Source organism: Oncorhynchus tshawytscha, unplaced genomic scaffold (genome assembly GCF_018296145.1).
Source record: "Oncorhynchus tshawytscha isolate Ot180627B unplaced genomic scaffold, Otsh_v2.0 Un_contig_2415_pilon_pilon, whole genome shotgun sequence".
Lineage (NCBI taxonomy): Eukaryota > Metazoa > Chordata > Actinopteri > Salmoniformes > Salmonidae > Oncorhynchus > Oncorhynchus tshawytscha.
In genome coordinates, this window is record NW_024608889.1 from 461 (window position 1) to 17,342 (window position 16,882).

At 41.8% G+C, this 16,882-nt stretch overlaps 2 protein-coding genes across 5 annotated transcripts; both read right to left on the minus strand.

Moving 5' to 3' along the window:
- Positions 1-414: 414 nt before the first annotated feature.
- On the minus strand, positions 415-5,077 carry gipc1 (GIPC PDZ domain containing family, member 1). The gene is made up of 7 exons (XM_024390574.2): positions 4,838-5,077; positions 3,950-4,458; positions 3,661-3,846; positions 3,184-3,364; positions 2,844-2,956; positions 2,685-2,766; positions 415-2,228 (listed from the first exon to the last, which is right to left on the minus strand). The coding sequence occupies exons 2-7, from the start codon at positions 4,247-4,249 to the stop codon at positions 2,077-2,079; spliced, it is 1,014 nt and encodes a 337-aa protein (XP_024246342.2). The 5' UTR covers positions 4,250-4,458; positions 4,838-5,077; the 3' UTR covers positions 415-2,076.
- A 5,853-nt stretch (positions 5,078-10,930) lies between these two features.
- dnajb1a (DnaJ heat shock protein family (Hsp40) member B1a) lies at positions 10,931-16,351 on the minus strand. Of its 4 annotated transcripts, none has more exons than XM_024390576.2 (3): positions 15,642-16,351; positions 14,434-15,041; positions 10,931-11,524 (listed from the first exon to the last, which is right to left on the minus strand). In XM_024390576.2, the coding sequence occupies exons 1-3, from the start codon at positions 15,850-15,852 to the stop codon at positions 11,294-11,296; spliced, it is 1,050 nt and encodes a 349-aa protein (XP_024246344.2). In that variant the 5' UTR covers positions 15,853-16,351; the 3' UTR covers positions 10,931-11,293. The 4 variants fall into 4 exon arrangements, with proteins under 4 accessions (XP_024246344.2, XP_024246347.2, XP_024246346.2 ...); XM_024390579.2 differs by lacking the exon at positions 15,642-16,351 and adding an exon at positions 15,205-15,289; XM_024390578.2 differs by lacking the exon at positions 15,642-16,351 and adding an exon at positions 15,197-15,283.
- Positions 16,352-16,882: the final 531 nt, after the last annotated feature.

Sequence of the window (16,882 nt, forward strand, 5' to 3'; positions counted from 1 at the left end):
AGGTGAACACCAACTCAGCCAGCCTGTGCAAAATATCAGCTTGACTACGACCTGACGTTAGTTCATTTTCTTGCCTCACTAAGGAAAATTTTAAAAATTTTTAAAAAGATTTGCACTTTTTTCTGCTAAACAATCTGACATAATATAGTAATATGAATTACATCTAGGGAAATATTTCCTGTTGAAGAGTCCAAGGCAACATTTGTGTATTCAACTGAGGGAAAGACATGGAAGACATCTGATTTCATAATCTTCGTCATTATTATTGCCATTATAAATCAGACATTGTAATAGAAAGCCATAACAAAACAATGTCCTTAGTATTACAGTGCCTATTATCAGTATTTTATGACAGTAACCATCTAGATATACTTCAACAGCATTGATAGACAGAAAAACAACCAAACAATTTACTACAAAAATATGTTGTTCATTCAGAGATAGACTATGGAAAAGATAAAACCCCAAAAAGTTATGAAAAGAAATATTTTCTATGTTGAGTAATTATTTTCTATATCTTGGAACTTTGACCCATATTGCATGTTTTTTTATTCATCTATAAAGAAGTCACTAAAAGCCAGATGACTTTGCAGAAAGTAGTTTGGTTTGATAATGACATCATTCTGTTCCTATGGTAGTGTCCAGGTTCTTTCCTAAAGTAACAGTGTTGGACTTGGTCCTTCATTTCATTGCAGAATTGCATAAATGGTGCATTTTCCTTTCATTACTTGACCGCTCCATGACTTATGTGCATAACTATTTGGCTCCTTCATGTTGAGACTGTCTGGTCCCTAAAAAATGCAGTCTATTGGAAATGCCAATGCTTTTGGCATGGATATCAGTTTTCATTTTTACCACCAACTCAATTAAAACAAAGGAAATTCCTCATCAGTTACACAACTCTTTTTCATTTAAAAAAAATCCTGCAAAAACATTTCTTAAAAAAAAAATTAAAGGCTCAGTCTACCAATAAGTCAATATCTTAAAAAACTTTTTTTTAAACATGTACTTCAAATTCTTGAGTATTCTTGTAATACTGTAATATAACACTGCTTTTCTTAATACTGGAGTTTCCCTGGCAAAGGGGACCATTTAAGTATTAACCAGAATATCTTTGTTAACAGACAGATGTGCTACAAGTAAAGTGCAGCTTGTTTCTATACCTTATTCACTTCAGAAAAACTGATAGTGATTGTAGTTTGAACCATAGAAAAAGTTGCAGCTAATTTTGTAGTGACAGTCTACGCATTGTGAACCTTCAGCAGCCAAAACACTCCTTCAATAGTGACACTCAACAGCACATATAACCAAAAGAACTCACAACGAGGAGACAAACAATAATAGCACGGGCTAATAAGATGTTTTTTTTCTGACCAGGACATTCTGGGCCTGAGCATCTCAATACGCCTCTCTCTGAACAACACCGCACAGAAAACAAATACTGTAGTCCAGTTCTATGCACCAGTGCTATGTAGTGAGTGACTGCTCCAGTGAAGTACAATGCACTTTTCTTATATTTTCTACAGCGCAGTGCAAGACAGTGCAAAGTGGGGGGAGGAAAATCACAGTTTGTTTGAACTCAAAACTTCAAAAAGGTAGGTACATGTAAGCCGTGGTCCCTTCTCCCACTTGTTGTTCTCGGGATTGTTCCTCAGAGGACTAGTGGAACAAAGACCAGGGCGTTAACATGTGACGTGTTCAAGGTCAGGAGGTGTGTCCACAACCACAAGACCTGGAAGAAAATTGAAAAGCACTTGCAGTTTGAACACAATAACCTCCACGTATTGCATTCAATAGTCTGAGTCTGATGAGAGTATTTTCAGCCTGATCAAGTGATCAGAGCTAGTGATCAGAGTCCTCTATCCTCTCCCATACACTGTCTCTATCCTCCCAAAGAATCTCCCCCAAAAGTATCCCAACAAGAGTAGTAAACTCCACGTAAAAAATAATAAGTACACAGAAAACAATAAGTGAATCACATGATGGTAGTGTGGTGTTTCCTAGTAGTTCTGTTTGTTGCAGGTTGGTGCCTCAGCATTCAAAACCACACACAGGTTGTTCCCCTGCTCCCTCCGGTTACAGCCGGCCGACCTTGGCGTCCCCGATGGCACCCCAGACGTCAAAAACAAATTCATCCGGGAAGGCGAAGTCACCAAGGGTCTCGTCCAACGCCTCGGCAAACTCATCTGGGTTCTTTTTGTCCTTCCCCAGCTCCACCATTGTAGCAGCTGACAGTGAGGGAGAGGTGTCAACCACAGCACAGCAAAGTAATAGGAAGTTAAATAGTTAACCAAATAGCTACCGAGACTATTTGCATTGACCCTTTTTGCACAAACTTTGCCTCATCACATATGTTTATTATTTGTCACTTTATTCCTAGTCAAATGTACACATCTACCTCGTACCCTGCACAGACTCAGTACTGGTACCCTGTGTATATTGCCAAGTTATCGTTACTCATTGTGTATCTATTATTACATGTTTTACTTTTCTATTATTTATTTCTCTCTGCATTGTTGGGAAGGGTCCGTGAGTAAGCATTTCACCATTAGTCTACACCTGTTGTTTACGAAGCACGTAACAAATAACATTTGATTTGAAGTGGCAACACACAAGTCACCACTGCTAACAGGAGCTGCATGTGTGAATCACATTCACACATATACACACACCGTCTCCCTTACCCAGCTCACTGTCTCTGATGCCCATGTAACTCTCCAGGAGGTCATCCACTTTCTCTATGGCCTTCTCCTCAAATGCAGAGGGCTGACAAACAAATACCACAAACATAGTCATGACCTGAAACCATGTTAACAGTAATAGAAGAACCAACACACACTCACCAGCTCCTCCACCGTGGCTGGGCCTTTGGAGCGTAAACGCAGGGTGCCCTTCCCTGTCCCCAGCTGGGTTCCTGAGCCAGCCCGGGCCCCTCCTGACCTCTGGCTGATCATGTCTACAGGTAAGGGAGACAACATAACATGTCAAAGGAGCATCAGGTTTCTAACCTCTTAATTCTATATCTAGATAGTCAATGATAATATAAGAGCAATTAGTAAAAGGCATTACAAAGTTTGATAACTGCTGACTCATTCCTAAATATAATCTGTCACACCATAATATGATTCATAATTACTGTGTCAGCACACACAATCTCTCATACACACACATACACACACCCACCGAAGGCTTTCAAGGGCTCCACCATCTTGAGAACAAAGTCCTTCCCCTTGGGCAGCTCCTTGAGCATCTTGGCCACCTCGTAGTGTCGACAGCCAATGAGACTGTGGCCGTTGATGGACTCAATCATGTCTCCCACGTTGATGACCTGGATCTGATGGACCACGCTACCCTCTCTTATTCTCTGGAAGGGACAGGATGAGACAAAGGAAAAATCCACCATTTCACACAATCAGCCAATTTGGCAGTGGGCAACATAAACAACTCTATAATGTGCATAGGCAACTAACTAACATCTTCTATTCAGTCTACTGTACATTCCACACTGTCGCTGCAATTGAGGCTCTGCGTTTCAAACGCTCCCATTTTGTTCTATTTTTAGTCCTCTGTGTGTGATGCTGATGCATTTCCTTCCACTGCCAGACCTATCAGAAGTGACAGACACAGACGACTGATTTCCTAGCCAGTAACCATGCCCACCTTGATGAAGGCATAGCCAGCTCCATTATCAGTGATGGTCAACCCCAGGGCGTCCTCCCCCTTGAACACTTCCACCTCCTTCCTCTGGCCTTTGATATGGGCGAAAATAAAGTCCTCCAGCCCAATCTGACCCCCCAGTAACTTGTCCATGTCCACCTTGTGAGTGTTCAGAGTGCAGAACATCACCTGAAGAGTTAGAAAGTGAGTCAGTAAAGGGATAAACTGAAGCAGATCGCTCTCTCACACACTCACACACACACACACACACGTCAGTTGTCATATTGTTCACCTCTGGTGGTGCGATCCCAAAGGCCTCTCCGATCTTGGTGTAGAGCTCTCGCACGTTGCTGAAGCCCTCGATGCGTCCCGTGGGGCTACCGTGTGCTAGCTGGGTGTGGAAGATCAGACGAGGTCTCAGGCTGGTGGGTGGGGGTGGCAGACCCTCCTGGGTAGTACCCCCCCCGAGCCCCACACCACCTCCATCCAGGCCGTCCATTCCTGGGACATTAAGGCCCGCTCGGATCGGCTCGGCTTCCTCGTTCTCCACTAGTGGAGATGCTTTCTTCCTTCTACCCAATCCAAGAGGCATTTTTATCCTTCTGTCTGTCTGTGGAAGTGAACAGATGCTGCTTTGGTAGGTAGCCAAAGGTCCAGCATAGGACTCTCTCTCTCAAGTCTTCTTCCACCTGATGATTCACCACTGAACCACAGCTATCTCTTGATGGTGGTCGTAGCTAGCTACTGCTGTTGTTGGGACAATAACTTAAACTGTATGGCAACTAGACATTCAGAGTGCATCTGTGAACAGATTGTGACAGGTTAGTTAAACAGTACTACCAAACCCCATCGCTGGTGCATCACATCAAATACACTGGAAGATAGCTTTCAAAAACGAGTACCAAACCGCCCAGGAGCTAACTTGCCAAGCTAGCTAGCTCACCCTTAAAACACTTCTTCTGCCTACTTGTCTTGCCATCAAGTTTACATGGCATTAGATAAGATGATAAACATCTAAACTTGAATCAGAGATTGCACTTAATTTGACACACCTATTTTTTTAAAACAGATTGCCAGCTAGGTAGCTAACTTGTTAGCTAGTTAGCTTGTTGGCTAACACAATATTAGCTGCTAGCTAGCTGAGAATGAAGGAATATAGCAGTCAAGGTAAGCATCTTACCAGAGCTTTAGCTAGCTAACTCGCTGTAAGAGGTGATTAATTCAAGCCAGACGTGGAATGGAACATCAAAACACTAGGTTACTTCTTGATCCAAAGGTTGTGAAAGTAAAGTTACATCGCATTTGAATCGCTAGTCTTGTGAGATACGCTAACAAGAAAATTAGTGGAAAGGATGATCTGATGGTATGTATGTTGTTCAGCAGGGGTGTTTTCATTAGATAGCACAGCCACAAAGTCAAAATTGGCTATGTCGAGAGAAATAAAAAGGAAAACAAAAATGTGCTTTTTTGTTTTTATTTATGTTTGTGGTTAGCAATAAGGTTAGCAGTGACGTTAAGGTTAGGTTTAAAATCAGATTTTAAGAAGAGCAATAGTAGAAACAGGCGGGGTTTATTACTTTGCGGCTGTGGTAGCAATTGACGACTGCAAGTGTGGGACTGTATAATGGCCTCCTCCACTATAGGATTCCTCTCCTCGTCTCTAGCTCTTCGATGCCCCTACTGTAAGGCAGGTTTTTCAAACCTCTGTCCTAGGAATTCCAATAGTCCTCCTGGCATGAATAATTAATCTACACTGCCTGTAATGCATTTTATTATCTATCTAGTATAGATGACAGACAGGCTTTTACTAAAAATGCTCAGCTTTTGATTCTAACTTATAACAGATTCAGTTCCCATGTCTCTCACTCCATTTAACCCCTGGATGTGGATGTGTGTTTTTCAGAAGATTGCTTGTTTGACAATCTGCTCCAGGTAGAACAAAATGCACTCTGTTACAATGGTGCTTTGATCCCAATCCAGTTAGCTAGTCCCTAGTTGGCAAAATTGTTGCATGTGTAAAATAACTGTGTTGTCAAATCAAATCAAACGTTGTCACATTTTTAAAATTGTACCTTTATTTAACTAGGCAAGTCAGTTAAGAACAAATTCTTATTTTCAATGACGTCCTAGGAACAGTGGGTTAACTGCCTTGTTCAGGGGCAGAACGACAGATTTGTACCTTGTCAGCTCGGGGATTTCAACTTGCAAGCTTTCAGTTACTTCTCCAAAACTCGTAACCACTAGGCTACCCTGCCACCCCATATTCTAGGCCGGAACCATCCAGGGTGGTGATGCTAGTCGGGAGGCCACGGAAGGAGTGTTGTATGGCATTGAAGCTCATTTGGAGGTTAGATAGCAGTGTCCAAGGAAGGGCCAGAAGTATACAGAATGGTGTCGTCTGCGTAGAGGTGGATCAGGGAATCGCCCCCAGCAAGAGCAACATCATTGATATATACAGGGAAGAGTCGGCCCGAGAATTGAACCCTGTGGCACCCCCATAGAGACTGCCAGAGGACCGGACAACATGCCCTCCGATTTGACAGGCTACGCTGCCGCCTCGATGCACCGACTACCACAAGTGTGTACCTTACAAACCCTTAAACCAACCAAGTTTGACATGGGGCTAAATAAGACAGAACTACATCATTTTGTACAATTTTATTTGATATTTACAAGTTTGCCAGTCTTTGCAACAACTAAAATACCACAAAATGCCAAGGGGACCTCATTTGTTCAAAGGATAGGACAAATAAAATAAAATGTTCAGTTTCATACAAATTAAAAGCAGATTGCTAACACCTATTTGTCAAATACAATTCTGGGTGCCTAATAATAATAATAATAATACAGAATGTCTGCAAATTTTATAAAAACTATTTAAACTTTTCCATCAAAGGAAAACATTTGCAAATAAAGCAAATATTTTTTAGCAAAAAAGTTAAACCGAGATTACACATCTCTACATTCATGTTAAACCACATTTATCTGTTAAAATGAAAGAGTGGAACTCCACTTGGAGTGGAATGATAAATGGGTAACTGTTGACTGATCATTACAACCTCAATGACAATCAATCAAATTCATTACATTTCGCAACGGAAACCATTTAGCGTTTGAGAACCAAACAGCATGAAACGATGCAGGACCTACCTGAATTTGTCCAATAGAAACAATGTTACAAAACATTTTCCATTTGGCGTAAATCTTTTGTGCAACAGATTAAACGTTTTGCAACAGAATCAGCATAATGAATGCACCCCAGGTTAAAATATTTATTTCAAGTACTTGAAAATGTAACATAATTCAAATAATTCAGACATATTTTAACAATACAACTGAACTGTCATTTTTGGAATGATTTTCTTATTTACCACAGATGCTTAGGCTTGCTTTATCCCAAACAATTGCTTCAAAAATCAGTTCACTACATACTTTAGGCTGCGTTCACACAGGCAGCCCATTTCGGATCTTTTTCTCACTCATTTGGTGTTTTGACCAATCACATCCGATCTTTTCACAGCAGATCTTTTTCAGAGATGATCTGATTGGTCAAAATACAATTTAGTGGGAAAAAAAATCTCAGAATTGGGACCCGACTAAATGCAGCCATATTAGACAAGTCATTGTTTGCTCTGCAGTGTGTAAGAAGTACAGGGTATGACAAAATAAAAAGAATGAAGATTATCCTAACAGAAATGGTTTGCATAGAGGTTCTGAAGTAGCAGTAGATATTAGTTTCACAGCTTTAACAGAGTTAAAGAGAATTTAAACAGCTAAAATGCACTGCTGTTTTGAATAGCTTCTAGAGTGTCACTGCAGAATAAACACACCTACAAGTTTCACTGGAGAATGGGCATACAAGTCCATCATACTTACAACAATAGTGATCTTCAAGCTAAATGTAAGGGGTCCTACAGAGGTCAAAACACATCACACCATCTTCTTATAGTATTTCACAATAAGATGGTGCATGTTTGTCTATACACACACACACACACAAAGGTCAATCTCGCATGCGTGACGTAACATTTTGCACAAAATAGATAACGCGCCCTTGAATAACAAAATCTATTCAACTGGAGAAGCTACACTGCATGGCCAAAAGTATATGGACACCTGCTTGATAAACATCTTATTCCAAAATCATGGGCATTAATATAGACTTGGTCCCTCCCTTTGCTGCTATAACAGCCTCCACTCTTCTGGGAGGCTTTCCACCAGATGTTGGAACATTGGAAGCAAGTTCCCGCAGCATTCACAAGAGCATTAGTGAGGTCGGCCACCGGTGTTGGGCGATTAGACCTGGTTCGGCGTGCCAGTTCATACCAAAGGTGTTCAATAGAGTTGAGGACAGGGCTCTATGCAGGCCAGTCAAGTTCTTCCACACTGATCTCGACAAACCATTTCTGTATGGACCTTGCTTTGTGCACAGGGGCATTGTCATGCTGGAACAGGAAAGGGCCTTCCCCAAACTGTTGCCACAGAATTGGAAGCACAGAATCGCCTAGAATGTCATTGTCTGCTGTAGCGTCAAGATTTCCCTTCAATGGAACTAAGGGGCCTAGCACAAACCATGAAAAACAGCCCCAGACCATTATTCCTCCTCCACCAAAGTTTACAGTTGGCACTATGCAGTCGGGCAGGTAGCATTCTCTTGGCATTCGCCAAACCCAGATTGTCCATCGGACTGCCAGATGGTGAAGCATTTCATCACTCCAGAGAACGTGTTTCCACTGCTCCAGAGTCCAATGGCGGTGAGCTTTACACCACTCCAGCTGATGCTTGGCATTGCGCATGGTGATCTTGTGTGCAGCTGCTCGGCCATGGAAACCCATTTCATGAAGCTCTCGATGAACAATTATTGTACTGACTTTGCTTCCAGAGGCCATTTGAAACTCGGTAGTGAGTGTTGCAACCTGCTTCAGTGGCCCTGTTCTGTGAGCTTGTGTGGCCTACCACTTTGGGACTGAGCTGTTGTTGCTCCTAGATGTTTCCACTTTACAATAAAAGCACTTACAGTTGACTGGGGCAGCTCTAGCAGGGCAGAAATTTGACAAACTGACTTGTTGGAAAGTTGGCATCCTATGCCACATTCAATGTTTGTCTATTGAGACTGCATAGCTGTGTGCTTGAGTTTATACACCTGTCAGCAATAAGTGTGCCTGAAATAGCCAAATCCACTAATTTGAAGGGTTGTCCACTCACTTTTGGCCATGTAGTGCATCAAGTATGTGGAATCTGTAGGGAGTTGCCTGGAATTAATTCCTAAAAACATTTATTCATACCTCATTCTCTGGGTTAGTTTGAACATCATTTGCAAGTTGTGCTCAAGAATCCCCAGTTTTGCCCCTCCCATTTAAGCTGAAAGAATTTTCTGAATTCTATTTGCTCTAGTTCCCCAACATAACTCAGTTTCAGAATCTCTCACATACCTCACTGCAAAATAATAGCAGTAACACCAAAGATATATTTAGACCCCTGGACATTTTACAAATTTTGTTATGTTGGTCTTATCCTAAAATGGATTAAATAAAAAATCCTCAGCAATTTACACACAATACCCCATAATGACAATGCAAAAACAGTTTTTATTTTTAATGTTACCAAATGTATTACCTAGAAAACAGATACCTTATTTACATAAGTATTCAGACCCTTTTATGAGACTCGAAATTGAGCTCAGGGGCATCTTGTTTCCATTTATCATCCTTGAGATGTGTCTACAACTTGGAGTCCACCTGTGGTAAATTCAATTGATTAGATTTGGAAAGGCACATAACTGTCTATAAAAAGGTTACACATTGGCAGTGCATGTCACAGCAAAAACCAAGCCATGAGGTTGAAGAAATTGTCCATAGAGCTCCGAGACAGGATTGTGTCAAGGCACAGATCTGGGGAAGGGTACCAAAAAGGGTCCCCAAGAACACAGTGCCCTCCATCATTCTTAAATGGGAAGTTTGGAACCACCAAGACTGTTCCAAGAGCTGGCCACCCAGCCAAACTGAGCAATCGGGGGAAAAGGGCCTTGGTCAGGGAGATGACCAAGAACCCGATGGTCACCCTGACAGAGCTCTAGAGTTCCTAAGTGGAGATGGGAGAACCTTCCAGAAAGACAACCATCCCTGCAGCACTCCACCAAATCAGGCCTTTATGGTAGTGGCCAGACGGAAGCCACTCCTCAATAAAAAGGCACATGACAGCCCGCTTGGAGTTTGCCAAAAGGCACCTAAAGACTCTGACCATGAAAAACAAGATTCTCTGGTCTGATGAAACCAAAATTGAACTCTGGCCTGAATGCCAAGCATCACATCTGGAGGAAACCTAACACCATCCCTTTGGTGAAGCATGGTGGTGACAGATGCTGTGGGGATGTTTTTCAGCTGCAGGGACTGGGAGACTAGTCAGGATCAAGGCACAGATGAACAGAGCAAAGTACAGAGATCCTTGATGAAAACCTGCTCCAGAGCGCTCAGGACCTCAGACTGGGGCGAAGGGGTTGTCCTTCCTTCCAACAGGACAACGACCCTAAGCACAAAGCCAAGACAACGTAGGGTGGCTTCGGGACAAGTCTCTGAATGTCCTTGAGTGGCCCAGCCAGAGCCCAGATTTGAACCCGATCAAACATCTCTTGAGAGACCTGAAAATAGCTGTGCAGCAACACTCCCCATCCAACCTGATAGAGCCAGAGAGGATCTGCAGAGAAGAATGGGAGAAACTGCCCAAATACAGGTGTGCCAAGCTCATAGCATCATACCCAAGACTCGAGGCTGTAGTTGCTGCCAAATGTGCTTCAACAAAGTACTGAGTAAAGGGTCACAACACTTATGTAAATGTGATGGTTTAAAAAAAATTCTAAAACATGTCTAAAAACCTGTTTTTGCTTTGTCATTATGGTGTAGTGTGTGTAGATTGATAAGAGAGAAAAAAAAAACTTTAATCAATTTTAGAATTAGGCTGTAACGTAACAAAATGTGGAAAAGGTCAAGGGGTCTGAATATTTTCAGATGGCACTGTATGCATTGTATTTATAAGTATATCTACATTCAGGTGTGTGTCACTGCTCCTGAGAGATATAGTTGATAAGTTGCCTGCAACAAATATTCTGGATGCACTATCAAAACAACTGGATACCACACAAATTCCACATCAGTGCTCTGTTTGCCACAGGCATCTTCAACTCTACCCATCCCTCAGACCTTATAACAACCAGCACCAGTCATCTCTACAGGGCCAGACCAACCCCTGCCCTATGCTCAAACATTATTATCCAATGTCTAGCACTGGGTCCCCCCAGAAATGTATTTATTTTCCCTTCCAATGGGAAATGGAATACTGTCAATAGGACATGTAGGTAATAAAATCTAAATGTTTTAATAATATTAAACAGGAAAAAACTATGAACCAAACAGAACAGCTAACATCAGAACAGAGACCAACATGTTTCTCTGTCAATATCTCATGGTGGTTAAATATATAACTGAATTATAATTTGGATCAAAGGTTGAATCAAAATAAACAGGTATAATTCCCAAACAACTATTATGTTCTTTGGCCTAGGGTAAGGACAACTGTAATGGAGAAAGACGACTGTCTGTCTTAGTGTTTGTTAGGTGTCTTCAAAAGCCACTTTAGTTATTCAAGGAGGAAGAATCTGAGTCAGTGCATCGCGGGCACTCTGCCCCAAATTTTCAGGGAATTTCACTACAAACTCAAGCACCATGTCCCCCCTCTTCTCTGGATACTTGGACAGGGGTAGTCCCTCTCCCACGATACGCTTCTTCATCCCAGGTTTGACCACATCTCTGGAGGTCACAGTCACAGTCCTGCCATCCAGAGTGGGAGCGCTGACCGTGCATCCACACAGTGCCTGATGGGAGAGAGAAATACAGATTGTCACAATTAGGTGTGTTATATTTTTAGTTAAAAGAGTACAAGGCCTGGGAGTTGGGCTGAATTAATTTGACATTATGTTTTAGTGCGATGTTCCAAATGCCTGTATCGTAATATTTTTGTTTTTATGAGCGTTTATGTCCGCTTGTTCTCATGACTTTGTCTTTTCGGTCTCGTCTCCTTCGCACCTTCTGTGCACCCCCTCTCTAACACACACACACACACACGCCCCTCACAACAACAAAGACGAAAGGTCACTTCTTCCTCTGACAACAAGCAGTTTCAACTCGATATTTGCATTTGAGGTTTGGTCCAACAGAATGGGTGAGATGGACCCTGAAACACATTGGGACATTTTATTGTAAGAGAAATTACCCTTTCTAACGATACCCTTTTTTTTGTCTCAACTCCCAAAATTTAGCACAGAGCAGACCCTTCTAAAACCATTCAAAAGTTTGGGATACTTAGAAATGTCCTTGTTTTTTAAAAGAAAAATATATTTTTTTAGCCATTAAAATAACATCAAATTGATCAGAAATACAGTGTAGACATTGTTTATGTTGTAAATGACTATTGTAGCTGGAAACGGCAGATTTTTTAAAAATGGAAAATCCACATAGGCGCACAGAGGCCCATTATCAGCTACCATCACTCCTGTGTTCCAATGGCACATTATGTTAGCTAATCCAAGTTCATAATTTTAAAAGGCTAATTTATCATTAGAAAACCATTTTGCTGTGTGTACGCCTCACAACTGGCAGCTTCATTAAATAGTACCCACAAAACACCAGTCTCAACGTCAACAGTGAAGAGGCGACTCTGGGATGCTGGCCTTCTAGGCAGAGTTTCTCTGTCCAGTGTGTGTTCTTTTGCCCATCTTAATATTTTATTTTTTATTGGCCAGTCTGAGAATGGCCTTTTCTTTGCAACTCTGCCTTGAAGGTCAGCATCCCAGAGTCACCTCTTCACTGTTGACGTTTGGACTGGTGTTTTGTGGGTTCTATTTAATGAAGCTGCCAATTGAGGACTTGTGAGGTGTCTGTTTCTCAAACTAGACACCAATTTACTTGTCCTCTGGCTCAGTTGTGCACCGGGGCCTCCCACTCCTATTCTGGTTAGAGACAGTTTGCGTTGTTCTGTGAAGGGAGTAGTACACACAGTGTTGTACAAGATCTTCAATTTCTTGGCAATTTCTCACATGGAATAGCCTTCATTTCTTAGAACAAGAATAGACTAAAGAGTTTCAGAAGAAAGTTTCTGGACATTTTGAGCCTGTAATAGAACCCACAAATGCTGATGCTCTAGATATTCAACTAGGCTAAAGGACAGTTTTATTGCTTCTTTAAATCAGAAAAACAGTTTTCAGCTGTGCTAACATAATTGCAAAAGGGTTTACTACTGATAAATTAGCCTTTTAAAATTATAAACTTGGATTAGCTAACACAACATGCCATTTATTTTAATGGTACACCTATGTAGATATTCCCGTTTGAATTTTAATCAGCCGTTTCCAGCTACAATAGTCATTTACAACATTAACAATGTCTACACTATATTTCTCATCAATTTGATGTTATTTTAATGCACCAAATTGTTTGCTTTTCTTTCAAAAACAAAGACATTTCTAAGTGACCCCAAACTTTTGAACGGTAGTGTATATTGTAAAAACAACTAGCTGGAGCCGTCGGCTATGAACGCCCTTACCCGCTAGTACGTAATGCTGATAATTGGTTCTGACTCGCTACAGGCTGTTCTTCAAGAACAGTACGAATGTTTCTTAGTCTAGGACTTTTATCTTCACCACCACACAGTATAGTATTCACACACAGAAATCTTCAGTTTACAGAGGATGGACTTGTGGTTTTCTTGGATGCATTGTACCCACAATTTTACTAAAATAAAACACATAACTTGGTCGGCAGCCAAACTTGCGTCTTCATCTGCCGACAACGATAGCCACTCTGACCTGGAGTGGGTGGGGTCAAAGTCCAAATGTGCACTCTAATTGGTGTAAACCAAGAGGCTGTGACAGGCAGCTGAGAAGGGGAGAAATCACCCTAATAGGACTGTGGAGAGTCAGAGATGGTCTGTTTTTTTCACACACACACAACCTTGTTTTCATAAATGTGATTATATAAGCTTGAAGCCCATTCAAAAACACAGTACGGGACTTGCAACAGGAGGTAGTAAATACTAGTACTTTCATACCGTATTGGCAACTTGTTCTCATTCTGAGAAATAAGCATCTTCTTAGGTAGGCCACAAAGTGGACATGCTAGCATTTTGTTCAAACAGTAGGCGACTGACGGGAGGGTGTGTTCATAACAGTTCAACTGTTCAAACTTATTAGCAAGTAAATAGATCCAAGATGGCTAGACTTTAAATATAAAGATTAGCTAACTACTCATTATTAGTGGATATGTATGGTTCTGGTTACATTTTTTACAAAAAGGGCATTTTCATACAGACAGACTTAAAAGCCAGATCAGTGATTATTGCAAAAAAGCAAGTTAAACTGCTATAATATAATTATTGGTGAGTTGTGAAAGGCTTACATTTAGCCTAGGTATAATTTTACAAACCATGAATTCATTAGATTATTCCTGACTGTTTAAAATGTTTTAAATGCAGTGTACTGACATTTCAAATGGTGCAACAAAGCTTATTTAGAGAAAATTATATATATATTTTTAATATACATTGTGAATCGCCCATTAGTTACAAAACAAATTGACATATGATTTTTAGGTCATTTCGCCCAACCCTGCCTGAGAGCAGCAGAGAAATATCATTACCATGATTACAGAGAATACAAGTGAAAGAGTTTAGTGGGTTACGTTTATGACTGACACAATGTTTAAGAAATCACAAAGACCAAGCACTCACATCTCTGAGGGACACTCTAGCAGGGTAGATGATATCGGAGCCATCCCGGCGGAACACAGGATGGGGTTTGTCTTTGACCACAAACACCACGTCAGCAGGAATGTTAGTAGGCGTCTCATCTCCCTCCCTGGGGAAGGTGATCTTGGTCCCTTCCTTCCAGCCTCGCTTGATGTCCACTGTCAGGATCTTGTCCTCGCTGCGCATGCTGCAGCCGTCCGGGTTCAGCCGCTTCCTGGAGATCTTCATCTTCTTGGTGCAGCCGGAGAACACTTCCTCCAGGCTCACCTTCAGCTCGTGCACCACCGGAGAATCTTTCTTCTTCTCACGGCCCCCATGGGGACCCCCTGGTCGGGATTTGAAGGACCTCTGATGTTGGTGGAACCCTCCCATTCCACCCGGCATACCCCCCATCCCTCCCATACCAAATGCAGCAAAGGGGTCATCAGTGTCCATGTCATCGTCCCCGTTGCGTGCGAAGAACTGGTCGAATGGGCTGCGGCCACCAAAAAACTCTGTAAACATGGCGTGAGGATCTCCATGGAAGGTGTAGTTGTAGTTGTTGGGACCATTGGGACCACCACCCCCACCGGCTGTGTGCCCCTTCAGGCCTGTAAGAGTGAACACATCAAAATTGCTATTTTAGAACACAAGAACAAACATCAAAATGTTTATTTTAAATCCCTTTGAATCACTTATTCATAACACACTTTCAACACTTTCAGACATACCATCTATCTAAATAAATAATGCTAAAGCATGTTACATTTCCACCTGTGTCTTCAGGGGTCACTGTGACAGAGCAGTGTTTCTGAAAAGTGTTCTGCGATGTGTCACAAACCATGAGCGGACGTGACAGAATGAAGGAATTAACGTTGTGATGTGAATAAACTAGCCCCACCAGTTTGAACGCAGAATAAGCAGGAAAGTTCCAGCAAGTTCTCAAGATAATTGTAGTGCCTCTGACTGTTTCCGGCGCTCAGTTGCTTCCAATATAATAACTACAATAGTTTATAGGGCTACACTCAAAGAAAAACACAAACAGTAACATTTAAATAACAAGGTTAGCTAGAAGTTGTCAAAAACAACGACCACGGCTGATACAGCTACCAACGTTACATAGTTGGCAAACCTAACAACGTCGATTGCGCAAGACAGTTTAGGTTACAATGGTGCAGCACACTGTGTGGAACCAAAAGTTGATGCGTTACCTTCTTCTCCATATCGGTCATATATATCCTTTTTCTTTGCGTCGCTGAGGACATCATAGGCCTCGGCAATTTCTTTGAATTTATCCTCAGCTCCAGTGGACTTGTTTTTATCAGGGTGATATCGCAGGGCCTGCTTTCGATACGCCTTCTTTATCTCGTCCTCAGAGGCGCCTTTCTGTATACCCAACACTTTATAATAGTCTTTACCCATTACAAGTATCTGTCAAGTAACGCTTGATATTCAAAAAACCATCGTCAATTCACCAGTTAATCTTATATCAAAGGCCGTCAACCAAGCACACTGAAATTTAGTGTTTGAAGCTGGCTAGCCAGTTGACAGCTGCAAGCTAGCTACAAATCCGACCTATTAAACTATGGAGTTACATAAATATATCCCGCTCACTGCTGAATAAATCAATTTATGAGCCGAGATATCGTGGCTACTCAAAATACGCTTTTCACCATGTCGCTAGCTAGCCACCAGGTAAGAAACTTCCAGAAGTACTGATGCTGATACTGCTGTGACTATCGCATTTTCACATTGACTGACATCTCCGCCCCTTTCCACGTCATGCTTTCAAAATGGTGTGTGCTTTCAAGATCTCTGGGACGTCCCTACCCCATTGAAGGTGAACTGTATGAATGGTTAAAGTTCGGGCGTGACAACGGGTTATGCTTGGCGTTAGGGTTTAGGGTAAGGACGTCCCAAGGAATCCGAATATCACTATCTTTGTCAAAATCAAGAACTACGATTTCCGCCCCACCACTCTCTGGCAGCAGTTGCTTACACATATAAGAAGGGATAAACTGCATGTTCAGGGATGGACAACTAGCGGCCCAACCAAATTGTGCTTAGTGCTCCCAAAAGGGTCAACCCATACAGAACCAATCAGTCGATATAATCGAGAACAATCATCAGAAATCACGCGATATGAATCGAACAGTTAGGGTGCCGCCTGACCCACTGATTGCAATTGTGGAGGGGGTAGGGCCGACTCTGACTGCATGTGTGGGTTACGATGTAGGTACACAGACCCGCGAGCCACTGCAGACCCTCATGATGAGTTAATATTTTTTTGTGGCCCCCACGCCAATTAAAGTTGCCCATCACTGATGTAGATAATAATTTCATCACATTGTGGGTATCTGTGGCAAAGCTTTATAAATGATTTCATTAGCTAAAATAATATGAATGCATATTGTGACAAGACTATTGATATGTTTCATATCAAATGGCCACA